The sequence below is a fragment of the Oncorhynchus tshawytscha genome, linkage group LG30 (assembly GCF_018296145.1).
Source record: "Oncorhynchus tshawytscha isolate Ot180627B linkage group LG30, Otsh_v2.0, whole genome shotgun sequence".
Classification (NCBI taxonomy): Eukaryota; Metazoa; Chordata; class Actinopteri; order Salmoniformes; family Salmonidae; genus Oncorhynchus; species Oncorhynchus tshawytscha.
In genome coordinates this window covers 43,486,254-43,510,159 of record NC_056458.1, presented here as the reverse complement: position 1 = coordinate 43,510,159, position 23,906 = coordinate 43,486,254, and the positions used below count along the sequence as shown (strand labels likewise).

At 44.1% G+C, this 23,906-nt stretch overlaps 1 protein-coding gene across 6 annotated transcripts in view; it reads right to left on the bottom strand.

Moving 5' to 3' along the window:
* LOC112228259 (ankyrin repeat and KH domain-containing protein 1-like) overlaps positions 1-23,906 on the bottom strand; it is a 46,776-nt gene that overhangs the window by 20,104 nt on the left and 2,766 nt on the right. For 4 of the 6 annotated variants that reach the window (XM_042309815.1, XM_042309818.1, XM_042309816.1 and 1 more), the window contains exons 2-14: positions 9,304-9,457; positions 7,462-7,618; positions 5,953-6,115; positions 5,590-5,737; positions 5,260-5,493; positions 4,987-5,081; positions 4,656-4,893; positions 2,913-3,104; positions 2,350-2,459; positions 1,895-1,982; positions 1,572-1,699; positions 330-473; positions 133-235 (exon numbers count right to left, since the gene is read on the bottom strand). In XM_042309815.1, the coding sequence (XP_042165749.1) occupies positions 133-235; positions 330-473; positions 1,572-1,699; positions 1,895-1,982; positions 2,350-2,459; positions 2,913-3,104; positions 4,656-4,893; positions 4,987-5,081; positions 5,260-5,493; positions 5,590-5,737; positions 5,953-6,115; positions 7,462-7,618; positions 9,304-9,457 (1,954 nt within the window). The remainder of the gene's footprint in view (positions 1-132; positions 236-329; positions 474-1,571; positions 1,700-1,894; positions 1,983-2,349; positions 2,460-2,912; positions 3,105-4,655; positions 4,894-4,986; positions 5,082-5,259; positions 5,494-5,589; positions 5,738-5,952; positions 6,116-7,461; positions 7,619-9,303; positions 9,458-23,906) is intronic. The other 2 variants (XM_042309817.1, XM_042309820.1) reach the window with 1 other exon arrangement.

Below are 23,906 nucleotides of genomic sequence, written 5' to 3'. Positions count from 1 at the left end.
CCATACAATATTGCAGTAATCATTGAATGTAACACTTTGATTCCTTGTGCAGTCAAATGGTGGTCTAGTGGTCTTTCTTCTTGGCAAAGTTGGAAAATGTATTTGCTGTTAACACACGTTGTATGATCGGACCTTTTGTGATGACGGGTGGAGGCGTTGTGATGTTGGAGGGCACTCTGTCTGGCTCTTGAGGAGGCACCACCATGGCCAGGGCTTGGAATGGAACTCGTGGAGCCTGTTTGGGTTAGGGTAGGATATTAGAAAAGTATATTTAGTATCAATACTTGTAACTGGTATCAACAAACAAACATGTTTGTAGAAGTCCCTACCGGAGAAGTGTCATGGGATGGGGGTGTGAGCTGAGACAAGTCTGGCACGGGGACCGACAGGACGTTGTTGGGGTAGTCGAGGAGATAGGACACCACGATGGTGTGACCGCCCTTAGCAGCTTCGATCAGCATGGTGGAGCCATCCTAGGTGAGAGATTGACACACGTCATCATTAGTATCAGGATCTTGGGAGAATTTGATCAAGAATTAAAAGAGGAACAAATACACAGAGACAGTTCTGTGTTGACACGGGGGGGTTAGAGAAAGGTTGTGTTGACACGGGGGGTTAGAGAAAGGTTGTGTTGACACGGGGGGAAAGGTTGTGTTAGAGAAAGGTTGTGTTGACACGGGGGGTTAGGTTGTGTTGACACGGGGGGTTAGGTTGTGTTGACACGGGGGGTTAGAGAAAGGTTGTGTTGACACGGGGGGTTAGAGAAAGGTTGTGTTGACACGGGGGTTAGAGAAAGGTTGTGTTGACACGGGGGGTTAGAGAAAGGTTGTGTTGACACGGGGGTTAGAGAAAGGTTGTGTTGACACGGGGGTTAGAGAAAGGTTGTGTTGACACGGGGGTTAGAGAAAGGTTGTGTTGACACGGGGGTTAGAGAAAGGTTGTGTTGACACGGGGGGTTAGAGAAAGGTTGTGTTGACACGGGGGGTTAGAGAAAGGTTGTGTTGACACGGGGGTTAGAGAAAGGTTGTGTTGACACGGGGGTTAGAGAAAGGTTGTGTTGACACGGGGGTTAGAGAAAGGTTGTGTTGACACGGGGGTTAGAGAAAGGTTGTGTTGACACGGGGGTTAGAGAAAGGTTGTGTTGACACGGGGGTTAGAGAAAGGTTGTGTTGACACGGGGGTTAGAGAAAGGTTGTGTTGACACGGGGGTTAGAGAAAGGTTGTGTTGACACGGGGTTAGAGAAAGGTTTTGTTGACACGGGGGGTTAGAGAAAGGTTAGAGAAAGGTTGTGTTGACACGGGGGTTAGAGAAAGGTTGTGTTGACACGGGGGTTAGAGAAAGGTTGTGTTGACACGGGGGTTAGAGAAAGGTTGTGTTTACACGGGGGTTAGAGAAAGGCTGTGTTTACACGGGGGTTAGAGAAAGGTTGTGTTTACACAGGGGTTAGAGAAAGATTTGTTTACACAGGGGTCCATTATAAGGCTTGCAGTGTGACATTCTTAATATCAGATGTCCTTCCTGGTCACTCCTGAGACTGTTGTGCCCAGGAGCTTGGGACAAGTGATCTCACCTTCAGTCTGTGTGTAGGATCAGCCCCATGAGACAGCAGCAGCTCCACCACGGCCAGGTGGCCCCCGGCGCAGGCTAGAGACACTACTGTGTGATCATTGTTGACCGTCGCCCTGTTCACATTAGCTCCTGGTGGAGGGAGAGAGACCAAGAACTGGGTCAATCTGAGGCCACATGGAAAACAGCAGCAACCCTATAATGTTTAAATACTCTGTTTCAATGAGGCTTTATCTGATGAGCAACGCGGCTCAAGCTACAACGTGTCAGATGTCTGGCGTGTGGTTTTGTGTGGCGTTGCTACACAGGGAAGGAGCAGAAGCACACCTTTGCTGATTAGGAACTGTACAGTACAGAGGTGGCCCGCTCTAACAGCTTTCATTAGAGGGGTCCTGCCCCCCTCCGATTCATGCTCCTGTAAGACAAACAAACAGAGACAGGAGTGTGTAACGTGTACAAGTAGAAACAGAGAGCCTATTCAAGCAGCGACATATCCAGCATCTACACAACACAGAGACAGCGTCACAAATGGAACCCTATTCCCTATATAGTGCACTACTTTTGATCAGAGCCCTATAGGGACCCTATTCCCTATATAGTGCACTACTTTAGATCAGAGCCTTATGGGCACCAGTCAAAAGTAGTGCACTAGAAAACAAATAGGGTGCCATTCGAGAAGCCCACACACACTTACGCAAACGTGTGAACAACTCAACTACAAAAAAAAAAAAAAAGTCTGAGCATGGACATGAAGTGTGTTTCTCCAGAGGGGGAGGTCTCACCAGGTCAGCCCCAGTCTGCAGCAGCACGTCAGCCACGTCTGTGTGTCCGTTCTCACAGGCGTAGGTCAGCGCTGTGTCCCCCGTCGCCGTGGTGGCGTGGACATTGGCTCCTGGGGACAAGAGCACAGGTGTCAAATTACACACAGAGGGTGTAACAACTACAAACTTCAAAATAAAATGTGGGTTTTTGGGAATAACCGAGTCAATTTCAATAATTTATGATCAAATCCAATTTTATTTTAATTGTTAATAAAAAATAAAAAATGTGTCACATGCGCCAAAAACAACAGGTGTGGACCTTAGTGAAATGCTTACTTACGAGCCCCTAACCAACAATACAGTTTTAAAAATATATATGGATAAGAATAAGAAATAAAAAAGGTAACAAGTAATTAAAGAAAAGTAATAACAATAGCGAGACTATATACAAGGGGAGGGGGGGTACCGGTACAGAGTCAATGTGCGGGGAGGACCGGTTAGTTGAGGTCATCTCAAATAGATGTTGGTGGAGTTTGTTTTGAGACAAACAGAGAGGCTGTCTAGAGGGGAGTGGTTCTGCTCACCGGCGGCCAGCAGGTACTTGACCAGCTCCAGGTGTCCCTCCTGTGCAGCCTCCATGAGAGGCGTGGAGCAGCCCAGCTCGATGTCGGCCCCAGCCTTGATGAGGAAGTCGGCCACCTCCAGGAAGCCCCCGCAGCAGGCCAGCGTCAGGGCTGTCTCCTGGGTCTCCTCCGTCTGAGCGTTGATGTTGGCACCTGCAGACAACAGCGGGAGGATTCAAGATGGTGCAGCTGGGAACACACTTTTAAAAACAGTACTAACCTACTCCCACCACTGGATATTGCACACAGAAAATGTATTACAATTAGTTCTGGAAAAGCCATCTTGTCCCTTCGGCATCAACCCAATTAGATCATGAGCTCAAAACATCATCATGTCACTTCATTACACTCCCTCCAGTAACCAGAAGGTTGCTAGATTGAATCCCAGAGCTGACAAGGTAAAAACATGTCGTCCTGCCCGAGCAAGGCATTTAACCCACTGCTCCCCGGGCTTAGAACAACATCAGATGGCGATGATGGCAACCCCCCCATTCAGCCCCCAGGTCCCCCGCACCTCTGAGTCAGAGGGGTTGGGTTAAATGCGGAAGACACATTTCAGTTGTACAACTGACCAGGTACAACTGACCCCCCTTTCATTCAGTTGTACAACTACAACTGACCAGGTATCCCCCCTCCCCAACTGACCAGGTTTCATTCAGTTGTACAACTGACCAGGTATCCCCAACTGACCCCCCTTTCATTCAGTTGTACAACTGACCAGGTATCCCCCTCCCCCAGGTTTCATTCAGTTGTACAACTGACCAGGTATCCCCCATTCCAACCCAGGTATCCCCCTTTCATTCAGTTGTACAACTGACCAGGTATCCCCCTTGTACCCCAGGTTTCATTCAGTTGTACAACTGACCAGGTATCCCCCATTCCAACCCAGGTATCTTTCATTCAGTTGTACAACTGACCAGGTATCCCCCTCATTCCCTGACCAGGTTTCATTCAGTTGTACAACTGACCAGGTATCCCCCATTCAGTTGTACCTGACCAGGTATTCCCCTTTCATTCAGTTGTACAACTGACCAGGTATCCCCCTTTCATTCAGTTGTACAACTGACCAGGTATCCCCCAGTTGTACAACTGACCAGGTCCCCAGGTATTCCCCCTTTTCATTCAGTTGTACAACTGACCAGGTATCCCCCTTTCATTCCCTGACCAGGTTTCATTCAGTTGTACAACTGACCAGGTATCCCCATTCAGTTGTACAACTGACCAGGTATCCCCCCCTTTCATTCAGTTGTACAACTGACCAGGTATCCCCCCTCCCCTGACCAGGTTTCATTCAGTTGTACAACTGACCAGGTATCCCCCCTCATTCAGTTGTACAACTGACCAGGTATTCCCCCTTTCATTCAGTTTCATTCAGTTGTACAACTGACCAGGTATCCCCCTCCCCCCCCTTTCATTCAGTTGTACAACTGACCAGGTATCCCCCTTTCCAGTTGTACAACTGACCAGGTATCCCCCTTTCATTCAGTTGTACAACTGACCAGGTATCCCCATTCAGTTGTACAACTTTCATTCAGTTGTACAACTGACCAGGTATCCCCAGTTGTACAACTGACCAGGTTTTTCATTCAGTTGTACAACTGACCCCCCCTTTCATTCAGTTGTACAACTGACCAGGTATCCCCCCTTTCATTCAGTTGTACAACTGACCAGGTATCCCCCTTTCATTGAGTTGCAGGGCCATACCTTGTGCCAAAAGCAGCGCCACCATCTCCTCGTGGCCCTCTCGTGCAGCTTCCATGAGGGGAGTGTATCCCTCATCATTAACCTCCTCCAGGTTGGCGCCCCTCTCCATCAGCAGGGCAGCAAGCTCTACGTGGCCCCCACAGGCCGCCAGCGTCAGCGGAGACTCGAAAGAGTCGGCGGGCATGTTGACCTGCGCCTCGCTGTCCAACAGCAACCGCGCCACCTCCACATGCCCATCCTGAAGAGGGGCAGAGGAACAGGAGACCTCATCAGTCATACTGCACCTTCAATTTAATAGTGTGGTCTGTGTGTGTCTCTGTGTGTGTCTCACCATACAAGCCTCCATGAGTGCTGTGTGCATCTCGTCGGTCTTGTGCTCCTGGTCAGCCCCTGCCTCTAACAGGAAGCGCACCATGTCCAGGTGCCCTGTGTGTGGTGACGAAGAGGGAAAAAAATGCTCTGGGTGCTTCAACCCTACAATTACATTTCCTGTTTCACACACTGGTTTGTCAACATAAGTGGATCACTTGAGTCACTGATTTCTGGATAAAGACCTCTGATCTCTCCGGTGCACGGCTAAAGGGTTCATTGTCTAAGGACGTACCTTTGTAGCAGGCCAGCGTAAGTGCACTTTCCTTGAACTCGTTGGAGTGCGTGTTGATACCAGCCCCGTACTCCAGGAGCACCCGGGCGACCTCCACGTGACCCGCGCTCGCCGCCTCCATCAGGGGTGTGTGGCCGTTCTCGTTGTGGTCCTCAATGTTGGCGCCTTCCTTCAGCAGCACCTTCACCACGTCCAGAAAGCCGCCCGCACACGCGTACGTCAGCGCCGTGTTACCTGACGGGGACAGAGTTGTCAGTGTTTACTGTAGATGTGATGGTTTCTGGTCTCGGTTACAGCACCTAGTGGTGTTTGACGTGTGTGTGTGTTCACCTGTGGAGGACTGTGCGTTGACGTCAGCCCCATGTACCAGCAGCAGTTTGACGATGTCTACGTAGCCGCCACTGGCTGAGGCCATGAGGGCCGTGATGTCACCCTTGATGCCCCGATCTTCCACGTTAGCGTGCATGGCCAGCAAGACCTGCAGGAGGACACACGTCAGGGCGTTTTAAAAACAGACATCCAAACAACCACAAAGGATCAGGTTTGGCTCTGCAACATTTGGATATACAACTACATTTGATTACAGAACTGGATGGAAACTCTGACAGAAAGGCAGAACAATGTTAGCAGTATACTGTGAGTGGCTAAAGGTCAGTGTGTGTGTGTGTGTGCGCGTGTGTGTGTTCGCTATACCTGTGCAAGTTCATAGTAACCAGCAGAGCAGGCTAGGCAGAGCAGACTCTCTCCCTCCTCGGTGTGTTCGTTGACGCTCCTCCCCTCATCCAGCAGCTTCCTCACAGCGTTGACGTCCCCGTCGGAGCACGCCTCCGCCAAGCTACGGCTGAAAATAACCAGACTGCTACAATTACTGGGACTGTGGCTGCGCAGGCCAAAGCATCGGATGAACGGAGTTGTCACAATTCACGCCATCACTCACACTCTAAGAAGTTTAAAACAAAACAAAAGGGCTCACTCAGGACTGAGCAGTACATTTCATGAATGGCCTTTGACCCAATATGGCACCTTAAAGCTTTTCAGGAAAACAGTGATCAAGTCAGAGAACAGTAGAAACAAAACGCATCTTCTATGAATCATGGGAGTTATTCAGAGCATCAGCTAGCCGCCACTGTACTTAAAAATCAACTACAGTCTTAACACAAAGGCCAGGAGAAAGGACAGCTATGCGATGTCCTATCGATTCACGTTTTCAGGTGTATCAAATTGCCGTCGATACAGCAGAAATTCGGCCAGTGTGACGTAGCATTAAGAAAGTCTCCCTCACTACACTGGAGGTTAATAGGCATGCCTTGTACATTGTGAAAACATCACACAAATCAAATACATTTTTAAATTGGTCACAAACACATATTTAGCAGTTGTTATAGCGGGTGCAGTGAAATGCTCCTAGCTTCAACATTGCTGTAATAAAGCGTCAGATTTCATTACTGGCCGATGTCATAACGCAGGAGGGTGTCTTCTCTAGAAATGAGCCATTGATCATATTTTTTTCCAATATTAACAACCTCCAGAAATGTGTAATTTAACAGAGGTCCTAACACATCTCCCTTATTGGTCTGCCTCTTCAGTCCAGGGTGCTTTGCATGGTACCGTTGCAAATATCAGACTCCACTCTGCAGGGTGAACATGGTGAGATTGTAGACTCCTAAATTGATAGTGCAGTTTTAGGCAATTTTACAGCTAACTACTGTAGCTACTTCACATGCGACTTCACATGCGACTTCACATGCGACTTCACATGCGACTTCACATGCGACTTCACATGCGACTTCACATGCGACTTTGCTATTATTGTGTGTAGTTATGTTTGCTAACTAGCTACCTAGCTAGCCCAGCGAGACCATTGCATTACAGGTTTTGTAGTCGACTTGAACTGCAACAGATTGACAACTTTTTTCACGCGTTGCTACCAACATTAAAACGACAAAATTAAACATTTGGTTCACAAAAATATTGTTCAAACAATAGTGTTATTTAACACTGTAAATTATAGGAATAAGATTTTGTTCCCCCCTTTTTTAAATTTTTATTCTCAACTAAGGAATTGTCAGATGTGCTTTCTTCAAGTTCGCTTGAACATGTCGAAAGGAAACATATGGCCTAGACAAGACTGGTGTGAGGGAGGATCCCCGAATATAGTGTAGTGCACTTAATGTTTAGACTTAGAGCAGAGGAGATACATACTTGTCTGCCTGGCTGGCGTTGAGTGTGTTTTCGGCCCTCATGCGTGTGAGAGCGGCGGCGGCCTCGTCCAGCGCACAGCTCACGGACGACGTCAAGCGACGTAGCACCTCTGGATCTGCGAAGGCTTTTCCATCGGTGGTGGACAGTTTACCAATACCTTCAGAGGACCCAGGGTCAGGCACACACCACAAACACACAGCAGCATACACACACACACACACACACACACAAACACACAGCAGCATACACACACACAAACACACAGCATACACACACACAAACACAAACACACACACACACACACACAGCAGCATACACACACACCACAAGCACAGCAGCATACACACACACACACACACCAAACACACACACACACACAATTAAAACTATGCAACAAGGTGTAAAGAGAACACAAACACATTGTCTGTATTATCAAGTTGTGAACACAGCGTTGAGGAAACATATCAAAGGGGGGAACCTAATCACATGACTGAGTAAGTGGGCATATTAACAATTAATGGAAGAGAATCTGATGATCAGCCAACATTGAAGCTTAAGAACAGAATCAGTCCAATATTAGTTGCGGTATGCAAAAACCACTGCATGCGCCACATGATTGGTTACACAGATGTTAAAATGTGCACACACAGTTGCACGCAGACAACGATAGATGGGAGGCAGACATGCACACAGTTGCACGCAGACAACGATAGATGGGAGGCAGACATGCACACAGTTGCACGCAGACAACGATAGATGGGAGGCAGACATGCACAAAAGCAGTGTACTAAAGGTTGAGTCATGACGGAAGCTGTTGCTGCTCTATCGAAATACATTGCTCATGTTAATCTTCCCCGTGGTGCCCCCACGAGCCTAGCTACCTACCATCTCATGTGCCTGTACCAACTCCCCATACCCTGATTGACTGGCTGGGACCTGGCTAACATGCTGCATGTCTTCCTGATGCACACCACAACATCCATCCATCCCACAGGTTCATGCGCATCAAATTAGACGCAGACTTCTTTCATTGTTTCAGAAAGCTTTTTAGTTTCTCTAATGAGGCAGCATTGAGGCACTAACTATACAGACCAAGGCTAAGTGCTTTGACGGGCTGGTTCAGCTTAGCTCAACAGAGGCCTGAGCGAGAGTCGTAGCCGGTTTGATAATTGCCTTGCAACACTTAGCCTGTGAGCACCCTGCAGTCAAATTTACTGATCACTGTAATTGATCAGTGTTACCCCACCCCCTCCCCCATAGACAATCCAACATGGGAAGTAGGTGGACGACAGAAACCAAAACAACCACATGCAGGGTAAACGCAGGCTGTAGTGCTTCTACACCTGCATTGCTTGCCGTTTTGGGGTTTTAGGCTGGGTTTCTGTACAGCACTTTGAGAGATCAGTTGATGTAAGAAGGGCTTTAGAAATACATTTGATTTGTAGTGCAGCAGGGATTTGAACATCTGTTTTGAGCACTTGCGTTTGTTATGCAGGAATTTCTCCCTGGCAATGTGCCATCTCTACACACCTACGAGGTCATGTCCCAACACAGTGGTAGGAACAGAAACATCAGACACAGGCCTGCCAACGTCAGAAAGTATGTAAGTACAAACTAAATTGTAGGCCTTAATTAAGCATTGATACTAAATTGGGCTGAGTTTCAAGCAGGTTTCAGCATTCAAAGTCCCAAAAGAGCAGCAGTCCTATTTGATAAAGACAACAGGACTGAAGCAGCCTTAGCATGTAACATCTTCGTAATTCGTAAAGTGATCAAACAGGTGCATTCAAAATAAATAAATTAAAGTAACAGGTGAAGGGTTCACACCACTACGATACGTACCGGCTGCTTCCAACAGAGCCTCCAATCTGGCTTGGGTTTCCGGGTCCACTGTTCTGAGATCAGCTCCGTCTGCAGCGCTGGACAGGAGCAGCTCTGACGCTGTCTTTAGCATGGGGTTGTCCAGGTCTTCCTGGTCTAATATGAAGGACTCCACCTAGAAACATGGAGAAAGATGAAAGTTAGGAAGCATGCTGATGTTTATTTTGCTTGAGATGGGTTTCTCCCAGCAAATATCGCCTTAAGGAGACATTGTAATTAATATATTTATTTATTTTTTACAGTTTACATTTTTTATATTTTTTATACATATCAGCTTATGAGAACAATAGTGGTTCCTATTATACAGTGCTTCATAAAACAGGTGGGTCTAATCCCGAATGCTGATTGGTTAAAACCACATTACAGCCGGTGCCTATTCCACAAGTTACCAACGGCTAAATGTGATTATAAAAAAGCCTATTTACTCTGTTCCATCTGACTGCGCTATCCACCGTCTCATCAGCCCAGCCGGGCAATTTATAAACTTCATCTCCACTATCAAAAAGGCATCTAGACGTTCTCACATTTCTTTTAGACTAACATGTAGTTTAACAGCAGAGATTTGAATAAACCTTGCTGTCTTTGACATTTGCAACATTGTTTCAATATTCAAATTCGATCGCCAGCTGTCGCATAGTAATGAAAGTGAAGGCAGCTTTTCTCAGCCAGTCGAAATCAAGAATCAGTATAATTTTTTATGGATATACAGTGCCTTGCAAAAGTATTCATCCCCCTTGGCGTTGTTGATATTTTGTTGCATTACAACCAGTAATTTAAATAGATATGCATTTGTAATTCATTTAACGGACATACACAAAATAGCCCAAATAGGGTGAAGTGAACTGAAGAAGAAAAAAATGACCTGTTTCAAAAAGTTCAACAAAAAAAATACGTAAAAGTGGTGTGTATATGTATTCAACCCCTCTACTATGAGGCCCCTAAATGAGATCAGGTGCAATTACCTTCAGAAGACATAATTAGTTAAATAATGTGTGTGCAATCGAAGTGTATAGATATATAGTTGAAGTTGTAAGTTTACATACACTTAGGTTGGAGTCATTAAAACTCATTTTTCAACCACTCCACAAATGTCTTGTTAACAAACTAGTTTTGGCAAGTCGGTTAGAACATCTACTGTGTGCCTGACAAGTAATTTTTCCAACAATTGTTTACAGACAGATTATTTCACTTGTATCACAATTCCAGGGGGTCAAAAGTTAAAATACACTAAGTTGACTGTGCCTTTAAACAGCTTGGAAAATTTCTGAAAATGTCATGGCTTTAGAAGCTTCTGATAGACTATTTGACATAATTTGAGTCAATTGGAGGTGTACCTGTGGATGTATTTCAAGTAGAGGTCGACCGATTATGATTTTTTCAACGCAGATACCGATACTGATTATTGGAGGACCAAAAACGCCGATACCGATTAAATCGTACGATTTAAAAAAAAAAATGTAATAATGACAATTACAACAATAATGAATTAACACTTATTTTAACTTAATATAAAACATCAATAAAATCAATTTAGCCTCAAATAAATAATGAAACATGTTCAATTTGGTTTAAATAATGCAAAAACAAAGTGCTGGAGAAGAAAGTAATAGGTGCCATGTAAAATATGTGCCATGTAAAAAAAGCTAACGTTTGAGTTCCTTGTTCAGAACATATGAAAGTTGGTGGTTCGTTTTAACATGAGACTTCAATATTCCAAGGCAAGAGATTTTAGGTTGTAGTTAATATAGTATTTATAGGACTATTTCTCTATACCATTTGTATTTCATATACCGTTGACTATTGGATGTTCTTATAGGCACTTTAGTATTGCCAGTGTAACAGTATAGCTTCCGTTCCCCTCCTTGCCCCTACCTGGGCTCGAACCAGGAACACATCGACAACAGCCACACTCGAAGCAGCGTTACCCATCACTCCACAAAAGCCGCGGCCCTTGCAGTGCAAGGGGAATAACTACCCCAAATCTAAAAGCGAGTGACGTTTGAAACAGTACACCCAGCTAACTACCTATCCATTTCACATCGGTTACACCAGCCATTAGGCTGATAGGCTTGAAGTCATAAACAGCGCTGTGCTTGCGAAGACCTGCTGGCAAAACACACGAAAGTGCTGTTTGAATGAATGATTACGGGCCTACCACCACTCAGTCAGACTGCTCTATCAAATCAGACTTAATTATAACATACTAACACACAGAAATACGAGCCTTTGGTCATTAATATGGTCGAATCCGGAAACTATCATTTCAAAAACAAAACGTTTATCATTTCAGTGAAATACGGAACGGTTCGGTATTTTATCTAACGGGTGGCATCCCGAAGTCTAAATATTCTTGTTACGTTGCACAACCTTCAATGTTATGTCATAATTATGTAAAATTCTCACAAATTAGTTCGCAATGAGCCAGGCTGCCCAAACTGTTGCATATACCCCGACTCTGCGTGCAATGAACGCAAGAGAAATGACAATTTCACCTGGTTAATATTGCCTGCTAAACTGGATCAGTAGTTATAACTAGTGATAATTATTGATTGTTTTTTATAAGATAAGTTTAATGCTAGCTAGCAATTTACCTTGGCTTCTACGGCATTCGCGTAACAGGCAGGCTACTCGTCGAGTGCAATGGTTAGAGCGTTGGACTAGTTAACTGTGCGGTTGCATGATTGGAAACCCTGAGCTGACAAGGTGAAAATCTGTCGTTCTGCCCCTGAACAAGGCAGTTAACCCACAGTTCCTAGGCAGTCATTGTAAATATGAATGTGTTCTTAAATGACTTGCCTAGTTAAATAAAAAAAAGTATACATTTTTTAAAATATAAATACAAAAATAATAAATCGGAAATCGTCGCCCAAAAATACAGATTTCCGATTGTTATGAAAGCTTGAAATCGGCCCTAATTAAGCTGCCATTCCGATTAAACGGTCGACCTCTAATTTCAAGGCCTACCTTCAAACTCAGTGCCTTTTTGCTTGACATCATGGAAAAATCAAAAGAAATCAGCCAAGAAAATTGGGAAAATTGTAGACCGACACGTCTGGTTCATCCTTGGGAGCCATTTCCAAACACCTGAAGGTACCATGATCATCTGTATAAACAATAGTACGCAAGTATTAACACCATGGGACAACGTCATACCGCTCAGGAAGCAGATACTTTCTGTCTCCTAGAGATTAACGTATTTTGGAGAAAAGTGCAAATCAATCCCAGAACAACAAAACACTGTGTGAAGATGCTGGAGGAAACAGGTACAAAAGTATCTATATCCACAGTAAAACGAGTCCTATAAATCGACATTACCTGAAAGGCCGCTCAGCAAGGAAGCCACTGCTCCAAAACTGCCATAAAAAAGCCAGACTACGGTTTGCAAGTGTACATGGGGACAAAGATCGACTTTTTGGAGAAATGTTCTCTAGTCTGATGAAACAAAAATAGAACTGTTTGGCCATAATGACCATCATTGTGTTTGGAGGGTAAAGGGGCAGTTGCAAGCCCAAAGAACACCATCCCAACCGTGAAGCACGGGAGTGGCAGCATCATGTTGTGGGGGTGCTTTGCTGCAGGAGGGACTGGTGCACTTCACAAAATAGATGGCATTATCAGTCAGGAAGTTAAAGCTTTGTCGCAAATGGGTCTTCCAAATGGACAGTGACCCCAAGCATACTTCCAAAGTTGTGGCAAAATGGCCTAAGGACAACAAAGTCAAGGTATTGGAGTGGCCATCACAAAGCCCTGACCTCAATCCTATAGAACATTTGTGGGCTGAACTGAAAAAGCATGTGCGAGCAAGGAGGCCTACAAACCCGACTCAGTTACACCAGCTCTGTCAGGAGGAATGGGCCAAAATTCACCCAACTTATTGTGGGAAGCCTACCCTGAAACGGTTAACCCAAGTCAAACAATTTAAAAGGCAATGATACCAAATACTAATTGAGTGTATGTAAACTTCTGACCCACTGGGAATGTGAAGAAATAAAAGCTGAAATAAATCATTCTCTCTAGTATTATTCTGACATTTCACATTCTTAAAATAAAGTGGTGATCCTAACTGACCTAAGACAGGAAATTATTACTAGGATTAAATGTCAGGAATTGTGAAAAACTGAGTTGAAATGTATTTGGCTAAGGTGCATGTAAACTTCCGACTTCAACTGTACACACACCTGCTCTGAAAGGCCCCAGAATCTGCAACATCACTAAGCAAGGGGCACCATGAAGACCAAGGAGCTCTCCAAACAGGTCAGGGACAAAGTTGTGGAGAAGTACAGATAACGGTTGGGTTATAAAAAAAAAATCAGAAACTTTGAATATCCCACAGAGCACCATTAAATCCATTATTTAAAAAAATTGAAAGAATATGGCACCACAACAAACCTGCCAAGAGAGGTCCACCCACCAAACTCACAGACCAGGCAAGGAAAGCCTTAATCAGAGAGGCAACAAAGAGACCAAAGATAACCCTGAAGGAGCTGCAATGCTCCACAGCAGAGATCAGAGTACCTGTCCATAGGACCACTTTAAGCTGGACACTCCACAGAGCTGGGCTTTACAGAAGAGTGCCCAGAAAAAAACCATTTCTTAAAGAAATAAAAATAAGCAAACACATTTGGTTTTAGCCAAAAGGCATGTGGCAGACTCCCCAAACATATGGAAGAAGGTACTCTGGTTAGAGGAGACTAAAATTGAGCTTTTTGGCCATCAAGGAAAACGCTATGTCTGGCGCAAAACTAACACCTTTCATCACCCAAAGAAAACCATCCCGACAGTGAAAGAAGGTGGTGGCAGCATCATGCTGTGGGGATGTTTTTCATCAGCAGGGACTGGGAAACTGGTCAGAATTGAAGGAATGATGGATGGTGCTAAATACAGGGAAATTCTTGAGGAAAAACTGTTTCAGTCTTCAAAAGATTTGAGACTTGGACAGAGGTTCACCTTCCAGCAGGATAATGAACCTAAGCTTACTGCTAAAGCAACACTCGGGTGGTTTAAGGGAAACGTTTAAATGTCTTGGAATGGCAAAGTCAAAGTCCAGACCACAATCCAATTGAGAATCTGTGGTATGACCTAAAGACTGCTCTACACCAGCAGAACCCATCCAACTTGAAGGAGCTGGAGCAGTTTTGCCTTAAAGAACGGGCAAAAATCCCAGTGGCTACATGTGCCAAGCTTATAGAGACATACCCCAAGAGACTTGCAGCTGCAATTGCTGAATATTTATGAACGCTCAAGTTAAATTTCATTTCTTGTTTGTTTCACAATAAAAAAATATTTTTCATCTTTAAAGTGGTAGGCATGTTGGGTAAATCAAATGATACAAACCCCTCAAAAATCAATTTTTATTCCAGGCTGTAAGGCAATGAAATAGGAAACATGCCAAGGGGGAAAATACATTCACAGGCCACTGTACATACAGTACAAGCCAAAGTTTTGGACACACCTACTCATTCAAGAGGTTCTTGCTGTTTGTATTAATGGTCTACAATGTAAAATAATATTGAAGACATCAAAACTATGAAATACACACGGAATAATGTAGAAACCAAAAAGTGTTCAAACAAATTAAATATTTTAGATTCGTCAAAGTAACCACCCTTTGCCTTGATGACCGCTTCGCACACCCTTGGCATTCTCTCAACCAGCTTCATGAGGCAGTCACCTGGAATGTATTTCAATTAACGTGTGCCTTGTAAAAAGTTAATTTGTGGAATTTCTTGCCTTCTTAATGTGTTTGAGCATATCAGTTGTGTTGTGACAAGGTTGTGACAGTCCATTACCTTAAGACCTGTAGGTCAGTCAATCTTGATAATGTCAAGAACTTTTAAAGTTTCTTCATGTGCCGTCACTAAAACAATCAAGAGCTATGATGAAACTGTCTCTCATGAGGACCGCCACAGGAAAGGAAGAACCAGAGTTACCTCTGCTCCAGAGGATAAGTTCATTAGTTAACTGCACCTCAGATTGCAGTCCAAGTAAATGCATAAGAGAGTTCAAGTGACATCTCAACATCAACTGTTCAGAAGAGACTGCATGAAATCAGACCTTCATGGTCAAATTGCTGCAAAGAAACCACTACTAAAGGACCCAAATAAGAAGAGACTTGCTTAGACTGGTGGAAATCTGTCCTTTGGTCTCATGAGTCCAAATGAGAGATTTTTGTTTCCAACCACTGTGTCTTTGTGAGACGCAGAGTAGGTGAACGGATGGTTTCCGCAAGTGTGGTTCCCGTCATGCCTATTTACTATCCAGGTGAAAGCTATGATCCTTTGAGGTCACTTGTTAAATTCGCTTCCAAGTCAGTGTAGATGAGGAGACAGGTTAAATAAGGATTTTTAAGCCTCGAGACCATTGAGCCATGGTTTGTGTGCCATTCAGAGGCTGAATGGGCAAGACAAAAGATTTGCCTTTGAACGGGGTTTGGTAGCAGGTGACAGGTGCACCAGTTTGGGTCAAGAACTGCAACGCTGCTGGGTTTTTCCACAGTCAACATTTTGTGTGTATGAAGAATGATTTGATTTGTCCAACACCCAAAAGACATCCAGAAAACTTGGACAACTGTGGGAAGCATTGGACTCAACGAGGGACAGCATTCCTGTGGAATGCTTTCAACACCATGTGGAGTCCATGGCAACAAATTGAGGCTGTTCTGAGGGCAAAAGGGAGAGGTGCAACGCAATAGTAGGAAGGTGTTCCTAATGTTTTGTACACTGGTAAAACGATGACATTTTTTTGGGGCATATTCTGACAGAGGCATGGGCAGGACCATTTTGTGACAACACATGCAGGTATAGCCTAGTAATTGGCACGAGGGCACCAGTGACAAAGTTTTTTTTGTAATCCCTAAGCTCCATCCCCTCTAGCATGTTGCCTGGAGACAGAGCTGAACAGTGCTTAGGCCCTGAGCCTTGGTTGAATTACATTAAGCGCCAAGATGAGCTGATCAGCACGTTTCCCCTACTCTCTCTGTGACCTCCATATACCTGCCTTATGGCCCACAGGGAAGGACTTCCTGCACTGGACAGGACACTGAACAAGCTGTCCAACCATGTGAGGGTCTTCAGGGCAGAAGAGCACCAGAGTGTGCCAATACATTCCAGCCATCACCTTCGGTCACTATCCAGGGACAGAGCGGTGTGTTGGATCCTGGGAATAACAGTAGACTAAAAGCCGTACTTGAAGTAAATCTGTTTACTAACACGGACGTACCCAACCGTACAATATCCTACAATGTTCTTTACAGACTGGATGACTAACAACTCTATAGCTGCCAGATATCAGCAAGCGTCACCGGCGCAAATGGACCTGAGGCTCTGCCAAAAGAACTGACCCGATGACCTGAACCGAGTCGGAGGAGGGTGTGGTCAGCAACTCTCCGTTTTCATTTTTCTTTGAGCGAGAGAGAGAAAAAAAAAGGACTGCGGTGAATGTAATTGAAACCATACCCGGGATATTTCTCTGTGCCGAGGGTGCGGAATGGCTGGGAATGTTGTGCTCTGTGCTCCAGCTGAGGGGAGCGTCTGTCGTCTCGGGGGTGTGTCTTTTACCCCTACCTCCAGTGCATTCGGAAAGTATTCAGACCCCCTGACTTTTTTTTACCCATTTTGTTAAGTTACAGCCTTATTCTAAAATGGATCAATTCCTTTCTTTCCCCCAATCTACACACAACACCCCATAAAGACAAAAGGTATTAAATGTATCAAATGTATTAAAAACTGAAATATCACATTAACAAAAGTATTCACATTTACATATATATTCTTCAAAGTAGCCACCCTTGGCATTGATGACAGCTTTGCACAGTTGGAATTCTCTCAACCAGCTTCATGCGGAACGCTTTTCCAACAGTCTTGATGGAGTTCCCACATATGCTGAGCACTCATTTGCTGCTTTTCCTTCACTCCGCAGTCCAACTCATCCCAAACCATCTCAATTGGGTTGAGGTCGAGTGATTGTGGAAGCCAGGTCATCTGATGCAGCACTCTCCTTCAAATAGCCCTTACACAGCCTGGAAGTGTGTTGGGTCATTGACTTGTTGAAAAACAAATGATAGTGGAACTAAGCCCAACCCAGATGGGATGGCATATCGCTGCAGAATGCTGTGGTAGCTATGCTGGTTAAGTCTCCCTTGAATTCTAAATAAATCATAGACAGTGTCACCAGCAAAGCACCCCCACACCACTTCCTCCATGCTTCACAGTGGGAACCACACATGGTGAGATCATCCATTCACCTACTCTGCGTCTCACAAAGACAGGGCGGTTGGAAACAAAAATCTCAAATTTGGACTCATCAGACCAAAGGACAGATTTTCACTGGTCTAATGTCCATTGCTCATGTTTCTTGGGCCAAGCAAGTCTCTTCTTATTATTGGTGTCCTTTAGTAGTGATTTCTTTGCAGCAATTTGACTATGAAGGCCTGATTTCACACAGTCTCCTCTGAACAGTTAATTTTGAGTTATGTCTGTTACTTGAACTCTCTGAAGCATTTACTTGGACTGCAATCTGAGGTGCAGTTAACTAATTAACTTATATATTCTGTATACTACCCCTACCTTGTCACAACACAACTGATTGGAATTTAATTATTCTTTAATGCTTTTGAGCCAAACTTTTAACAAGGTTATGTGAAATGCTTTCCAGGTGACTACCTCATGAAGCTGGTTGAGAAAATGCCATGAGTGTGAAAAGTTGTCAAGGCAAAGGGTGGCTACTTACACAAATCTCAAATATTATTTTGATTTGTTTCACACTTTATAGCTTACTACATGATTTAATGTGTTATTTCATCGTTTTGATGTATTCAGTATCATTCTACAATGTAGAAAATAGTACAAATAAAAAAAACTGTCAGGGTTCACGATTGGGGCTGTACAAATGTTTGATTATGCTTATGTTATAAGATCTCTCTCTCAAGGGGAGTGTGGGAGATAAGAGACAACTCAGACATTCCACAATACATCAACTTTGGGGAGGGGACATTTATTGCCTAGCTTTTATAACACTGAAACGGTTTGTAAAGCTATGGCTGCAGGGTTTTGGGTCTCAGGAGTAAAAAGGTAACGACGTAGTCAGTGACATCACTAAGGCGGGACTTCAGTTTAATAAAACAACTGGAGACCTTTTGTTTGAGGCAGAACTTACTCAGAAACATGCGTTCTATGTTCCTGTTTGTCAACTTCTGTCTGCAATTGCATTAATAAAAGTTTGAATTAAAGATTGTCATAATGCTAATTTCCCCAATGATTGACAAGGACGTAAGGAATGAACCCTAACAAAACCATGGAATGAGTAGGTGTGTCCAAACTTCACTGGTACTGTATATATTTACATACACAGATTGTAAATATTGCAGACAATTGCATTGATGGAAGATACAATCTGTGCTATTAAAAGGTGATCTACCCCACCTCCCCAATAAAAAAATAAGAGTACTTTGTTGAAGCACCTTTGGCAGCGATTACAGCCTCGAATCTTCTTGGGTATGACGCTACCAGCTTGGCACACCTGTATTTGGGGAGTTTTTCCCCATTCTTCGCTGTAGATCCTCTCAAGCTCTGTCAGGTTGGATGGGGAGCGTTGCTGCACAGTTATTTTCAGGTCACTCCAGAGATGTTCGATCGGGTTCAAAGCCGGGCTCTGGCTGGGCCAGAGACATTCAGAGACTTGTCCTGAAGCCACTCCTGCATTGCCTTGGCTGTGTCTTTAGGGTCATTGTCCTGTTGGAAGGTGATCCTTCACCCCAGTCAGGTGTCCTTAGTGCTGTGGAGCAAGTTTTTAATCAAGGATCTCTGTACTTTGCTTTGTTCATCTTTCCCTCGATCCTGACTAGTCTACCAGTCCCTGCCACTGAAAAACATCCCCACAGCATAATGCTGCAACAACCATGTTTCACCGTAGGGATGGTGCCAGGTTTCCTCCAGACGTTACACTTGGCATTCAGGCCAAAGAGTTCAATCTTGGTTTCATCACACCAGAGAATCTTGTTTCTCATGGTCAGAGTCATTTGGGTACCTTTTGGCAAACTCCAAGAGGGCTGTCATGTGCATTTTACTGAGAAGTGGCTTCGTCTGGCCACTCTACCATAAAGGCCTGATTGGTGGAGTGCTGCAGAGACGGTTGTCCTTCTGGAAGATTCTGCCATCTCCACAGAGGAACTCTGTCAGAGTGATCTGTCATCTCCCTGACCAAGACCCTTTTCCCACGATTGCTCTGTTGTTTGGACAGGCGGCCAGCTCTAGGAAGTGTCTTCGAGGTTCCAAATAGCTTCCATTTAAGAATGATGGAGGCCAGTGTGTTCTTGGGGACCTTCAATGCTGCGGTACCCTTCCCCAGATCTGTGCAGACACAATCCTGTCTTAGAGCTCTATGGACAATTCCTTCGACCTCATGGCTTGGTTTTTGCTCTGACATGCACGGTCAACTGTGGGACCTTATATAGACAGTTGTGTGCCTTTCCAAATAATGTCCAATCAATTGAATTTGCCACAGGTGGACTCCAATCAAGTTGTAGAAACATCAAGGATGATAAATGGAAACAGAATGCACCTGAGCTCAATTTTCAGTCTCATCGCAAAGAGTCTGAATACTTGTGTAAATAAAAAGGTGTGTTTTTTTAATTTTTAATACACTTGCAAACATTTCTAAACCTGTTTTTGCTTGGTCATTATGGGGTGTTGTGTGTAGATTGATTATAAAAAAATATATTCAATCCATTTTAGAATAAGGCTGTAACATAAAATATGGAAAAGGGGGTCTGAATACTTTCCGAACACTGTGTATGTACATATCTACCTCAATTACCTCGTACCCCTGCACCGACTCTGTAGTCCCTGGATATATATTTATAAATGTTATTTTATTTGACTATTTATTGACTGTAATTATTCCTCATGTCACCATTTCAATGTTATATACAGTGGGGAGAACAAGTATTTCATTCACTGCCGATTTTGCAGGTTCCTACTTACAAAGCATGTAGAGGTCTAATTTTTATCATAGGTACACTTCAACTGTGAGAGATGGAATCTAAAACAAAAATTCAGAAAATCACATTGTATGATTTAAGTAATTAATTTGCATTTTATTGCATGACATAAGTATTTGATACATCAGAAATGCAGAACTTAATATTTGGTACAGAAACCTGTGTTTGCAATTAGAGATCATACGTTTCATGTAGTTCTTGACCAGGTTTGCACACACTGCAGCAGGGATTTTGGCCCAATCCTCCATACAGACCTTCTCCAGATCCTTCATGTTTCGGGGCTGTCGCTGGGCAAAACATACTTTCAGCTCCCTCCAAAGATTCTCTATTGGGTTCAGGTCTGGAGATTGGCTAGGCCACTCCAGGACCTTGAGATGCTTCTTATGGAGCCACTCCTTAGTTTCCCTGGCTGTGTGTTTCACACATGTCATGCTGGAAGACCCAGCCACAACCCATCTTCAATGCTCTTACTGAGGGAAGGAGGTTGTTGGCCAAGATCTCCCGATACATGGCCCCATCCATCCTCCCCTCAATACGGTGCAGTCGTCCTGTCCCCTTTGCAGAAAAGCATCCCCAAAGAATGTTTCCACCTCCATGCTTCACGGTTGGGATGGTGTTCTTGGGGTTGTACTCATCCTTCTTCCTCCAAACATTGCGAGTGGAGTTTAGACCAAAAAGCTCTATTTTTGTCTCAACAGACCACATGACCCTCTCCCATTCCTCCTCTGGATCATCCAGATGGTCACTGGCAAACTTCAGACGGGCCTGGACATGCACTGGCTTGAGCAGGGGGACCTTGCGTGCGCTGCAGGATTTTAATCCATGACGGCGTAGTGTGTTACTAATGGTTTTCTTTGAGACTGTGGTCCCAGCTCTCTTCAGGTCATTGACCAGGTCCTGCCGTGTAGTTCTATGCTGATCCCTCACCTTCCTCATGATCATTGATGCCCCACGAGGTGAGATCTTGCATGGAGCCCCAGACCGAGGGTGATTGACCGTCATCTTGAATTTCTTCCATTTTCTTAGAATTGCTCCAACAGTTGTTGCCTTCTCACCAAGCTGCTTGCCTATTGTCCTGTAACCCATCCCAGCCTTGTGCAAGTCTACAATTTTAGCCCTGATGTCCTTACACAGCTCTCTGGTCTTGGCCATTGTGGAGAGGTTGGAGTCTGTTTGATTGAGTGTGTGGACAGGTGTCTTTTATACAGGTAACGAGTTCAAACAGGTGCAGTTAATACAGGTAATGAGTGGAGAACAGGAGGGCTTCTTAAAGAAAAACATACAGGTCTGTGAGAGCCGGAATTCTTACTGGTTGGTAGGTGATCAAATACTTATGTCAAGCAATAAAATGCAAATTAATTACTTAAAAATCATACAATGTGATTTTCTGGATTTTTGTTTTAGATTCCGTCTCCCACAGTTGAAGTGTACCTATGATACAAATTACAGACCTCTACATGCTTTGTAAGTAGGAAAACCTGCAAAATTGGCGGTGTATCAAATACTTGTTCTCCCCACTGTATATATCTTTACGTCTGCATTGTTGGAAAATTACATTTCACTGTTAGTCTAGACCTGTTGTTTACGAAGCATGTGACAAATACAATTTTATTTGTGCGTACATCTCAGGGTGTGTCTGACCAAGAGGCCACATAAACAAGTAACTGATTACCTCATCCACGCATCTGTCTACGTACGTGTGTGTGAGACAGACCCTGATGCAGGGCGGGACGGAGAAAGAGATGGAGCCTGTAAATGATCTTACGTCCTACATTACACTTAGGCGGGTAATGCTGGTGAGGGCGGAAACTAAATCATAGAATGCTTTATTAAAACAGATCATGTGAAGATCATTAATAATCGTCATGAAACATGACATCATTGCTTCCTACAATCTAGCTAGTTTATTTGGTCAAATCCCACTTCTGCCAAAATGTCCTGCACTTCTGAGACCTCTCAGCTGGAACACAATGAGGAAAATTACAATGACATTCCACCACTAAACTGACTTTTCATTCCTAATCTTGTAAACTAAGATTGTTAGTTACAATATTTAAGAATATATTCTCACAAAGGGCAGTCAAGCATCTATCATCATGTCACCAGAATAAGACCCTCAATATGTATTGAAAAGGAGCACCAAGCTCATCACTGTGTACTTTGACCATCCTGTGAAGTTCATCATTAGCCTATAAAACTGCATGGTTTCCCCAAGTCGTAGTGGAAGAACCACACACCACATTATCGTGTGACTCCAAGTTTATTTTGATATGATGGCTATTATATAAAACATTTGCGCATGAGGGCATTTCAACCGCCATTCCTGCAATAATTTTACTGACACAAAAAAATTCCACCGTGTCAAATGAACAGCATTTATAAAATTGTAGCGAAACAGGAAGTTTCCATCACAGCGACCGTGATTCTCTCTCTCCATACCGTATGACTTTACTCACAGAAAAAGTGGATAGAAACATGGTTACTTGCACACAATCATGGGATTTGGCACATTATTTTGCTCTACAATTACCCAGGTACTTACTTATGCCATCTAATCTCTGACTTGCCCCCCCCCCATGTGAACCACGACAAAGAAAAGATAAACTAGTACAGTACACTGTGACGAGACTTTACCTGAAAGTCAAAGTCCACAAAAACACATAAATAACAATGAGGGGGAAGACTTACGGCAGCAATAACTTCTGTTGTACATGGCACCGGTAATTAAGTATCTCCTGTCCAATAGTCGACCCCTGACCCTCAGCCACACACACACAGACACTCACAGTACTGAGCTGCTACAGTATTTAAACCTTCAATGGAAATGTGTGTGCCTAATAAGATTCACAGGGAATTAAAGACAAAACATCCTGTGGTCAAGGAGCCTTGAATAATCCCAGTCAATCTGCCGTTACTCCAACACAAACAGGGAAGTGGCACTGTATCGTTAGTGTTTTCTTACTATTAATTATTTTGACATAGAAATCTGCACGGGGTTGGGTTACTGATAAAGTGTCATGTTGTCTATAGTGCATTTGACTTAAAATCATTATCAAATCACTAACCTAATTCACGCAACATGCCGTTGTGCAAGAGAATGTGATCCGGGTATTAAAGTATAAAACAAAATGACCAGCACATAGCCAGTTGTGAGATGAGACAGAATTTGCATAACCCACTACATGTGTGTGTAAAACCTTCACTAGCCGCGCAGTGGACCCCTCTTGGACATTGGAACATTTTAACTGTTACCTAAATGTTGTACCGCTTTGTACTTACAAAACATGCTGTGGTAAAATCTACAGATCAATACCAATGTCAAGTTGGGTCAAGCTCAATCTCTGAAAGAGGAAGTGACAGTTGGATCATTGTGGAGTGGACCCCTACACTTCTGGCTCACCAGCCTGGCTTTCATTGTGGAGTGGACCCCCACTTCTGGCTCACCAGCCTGGCTTTCATTGTGGAGTGGACCCCTTCTGGCTCACAGCTTCTGGCTCACCAGCCTGGCTTTCATTGTGGAGTGGACCCCTACACTTCTGGCTCACCAGCCTGGCTTTCATTGGGGAGT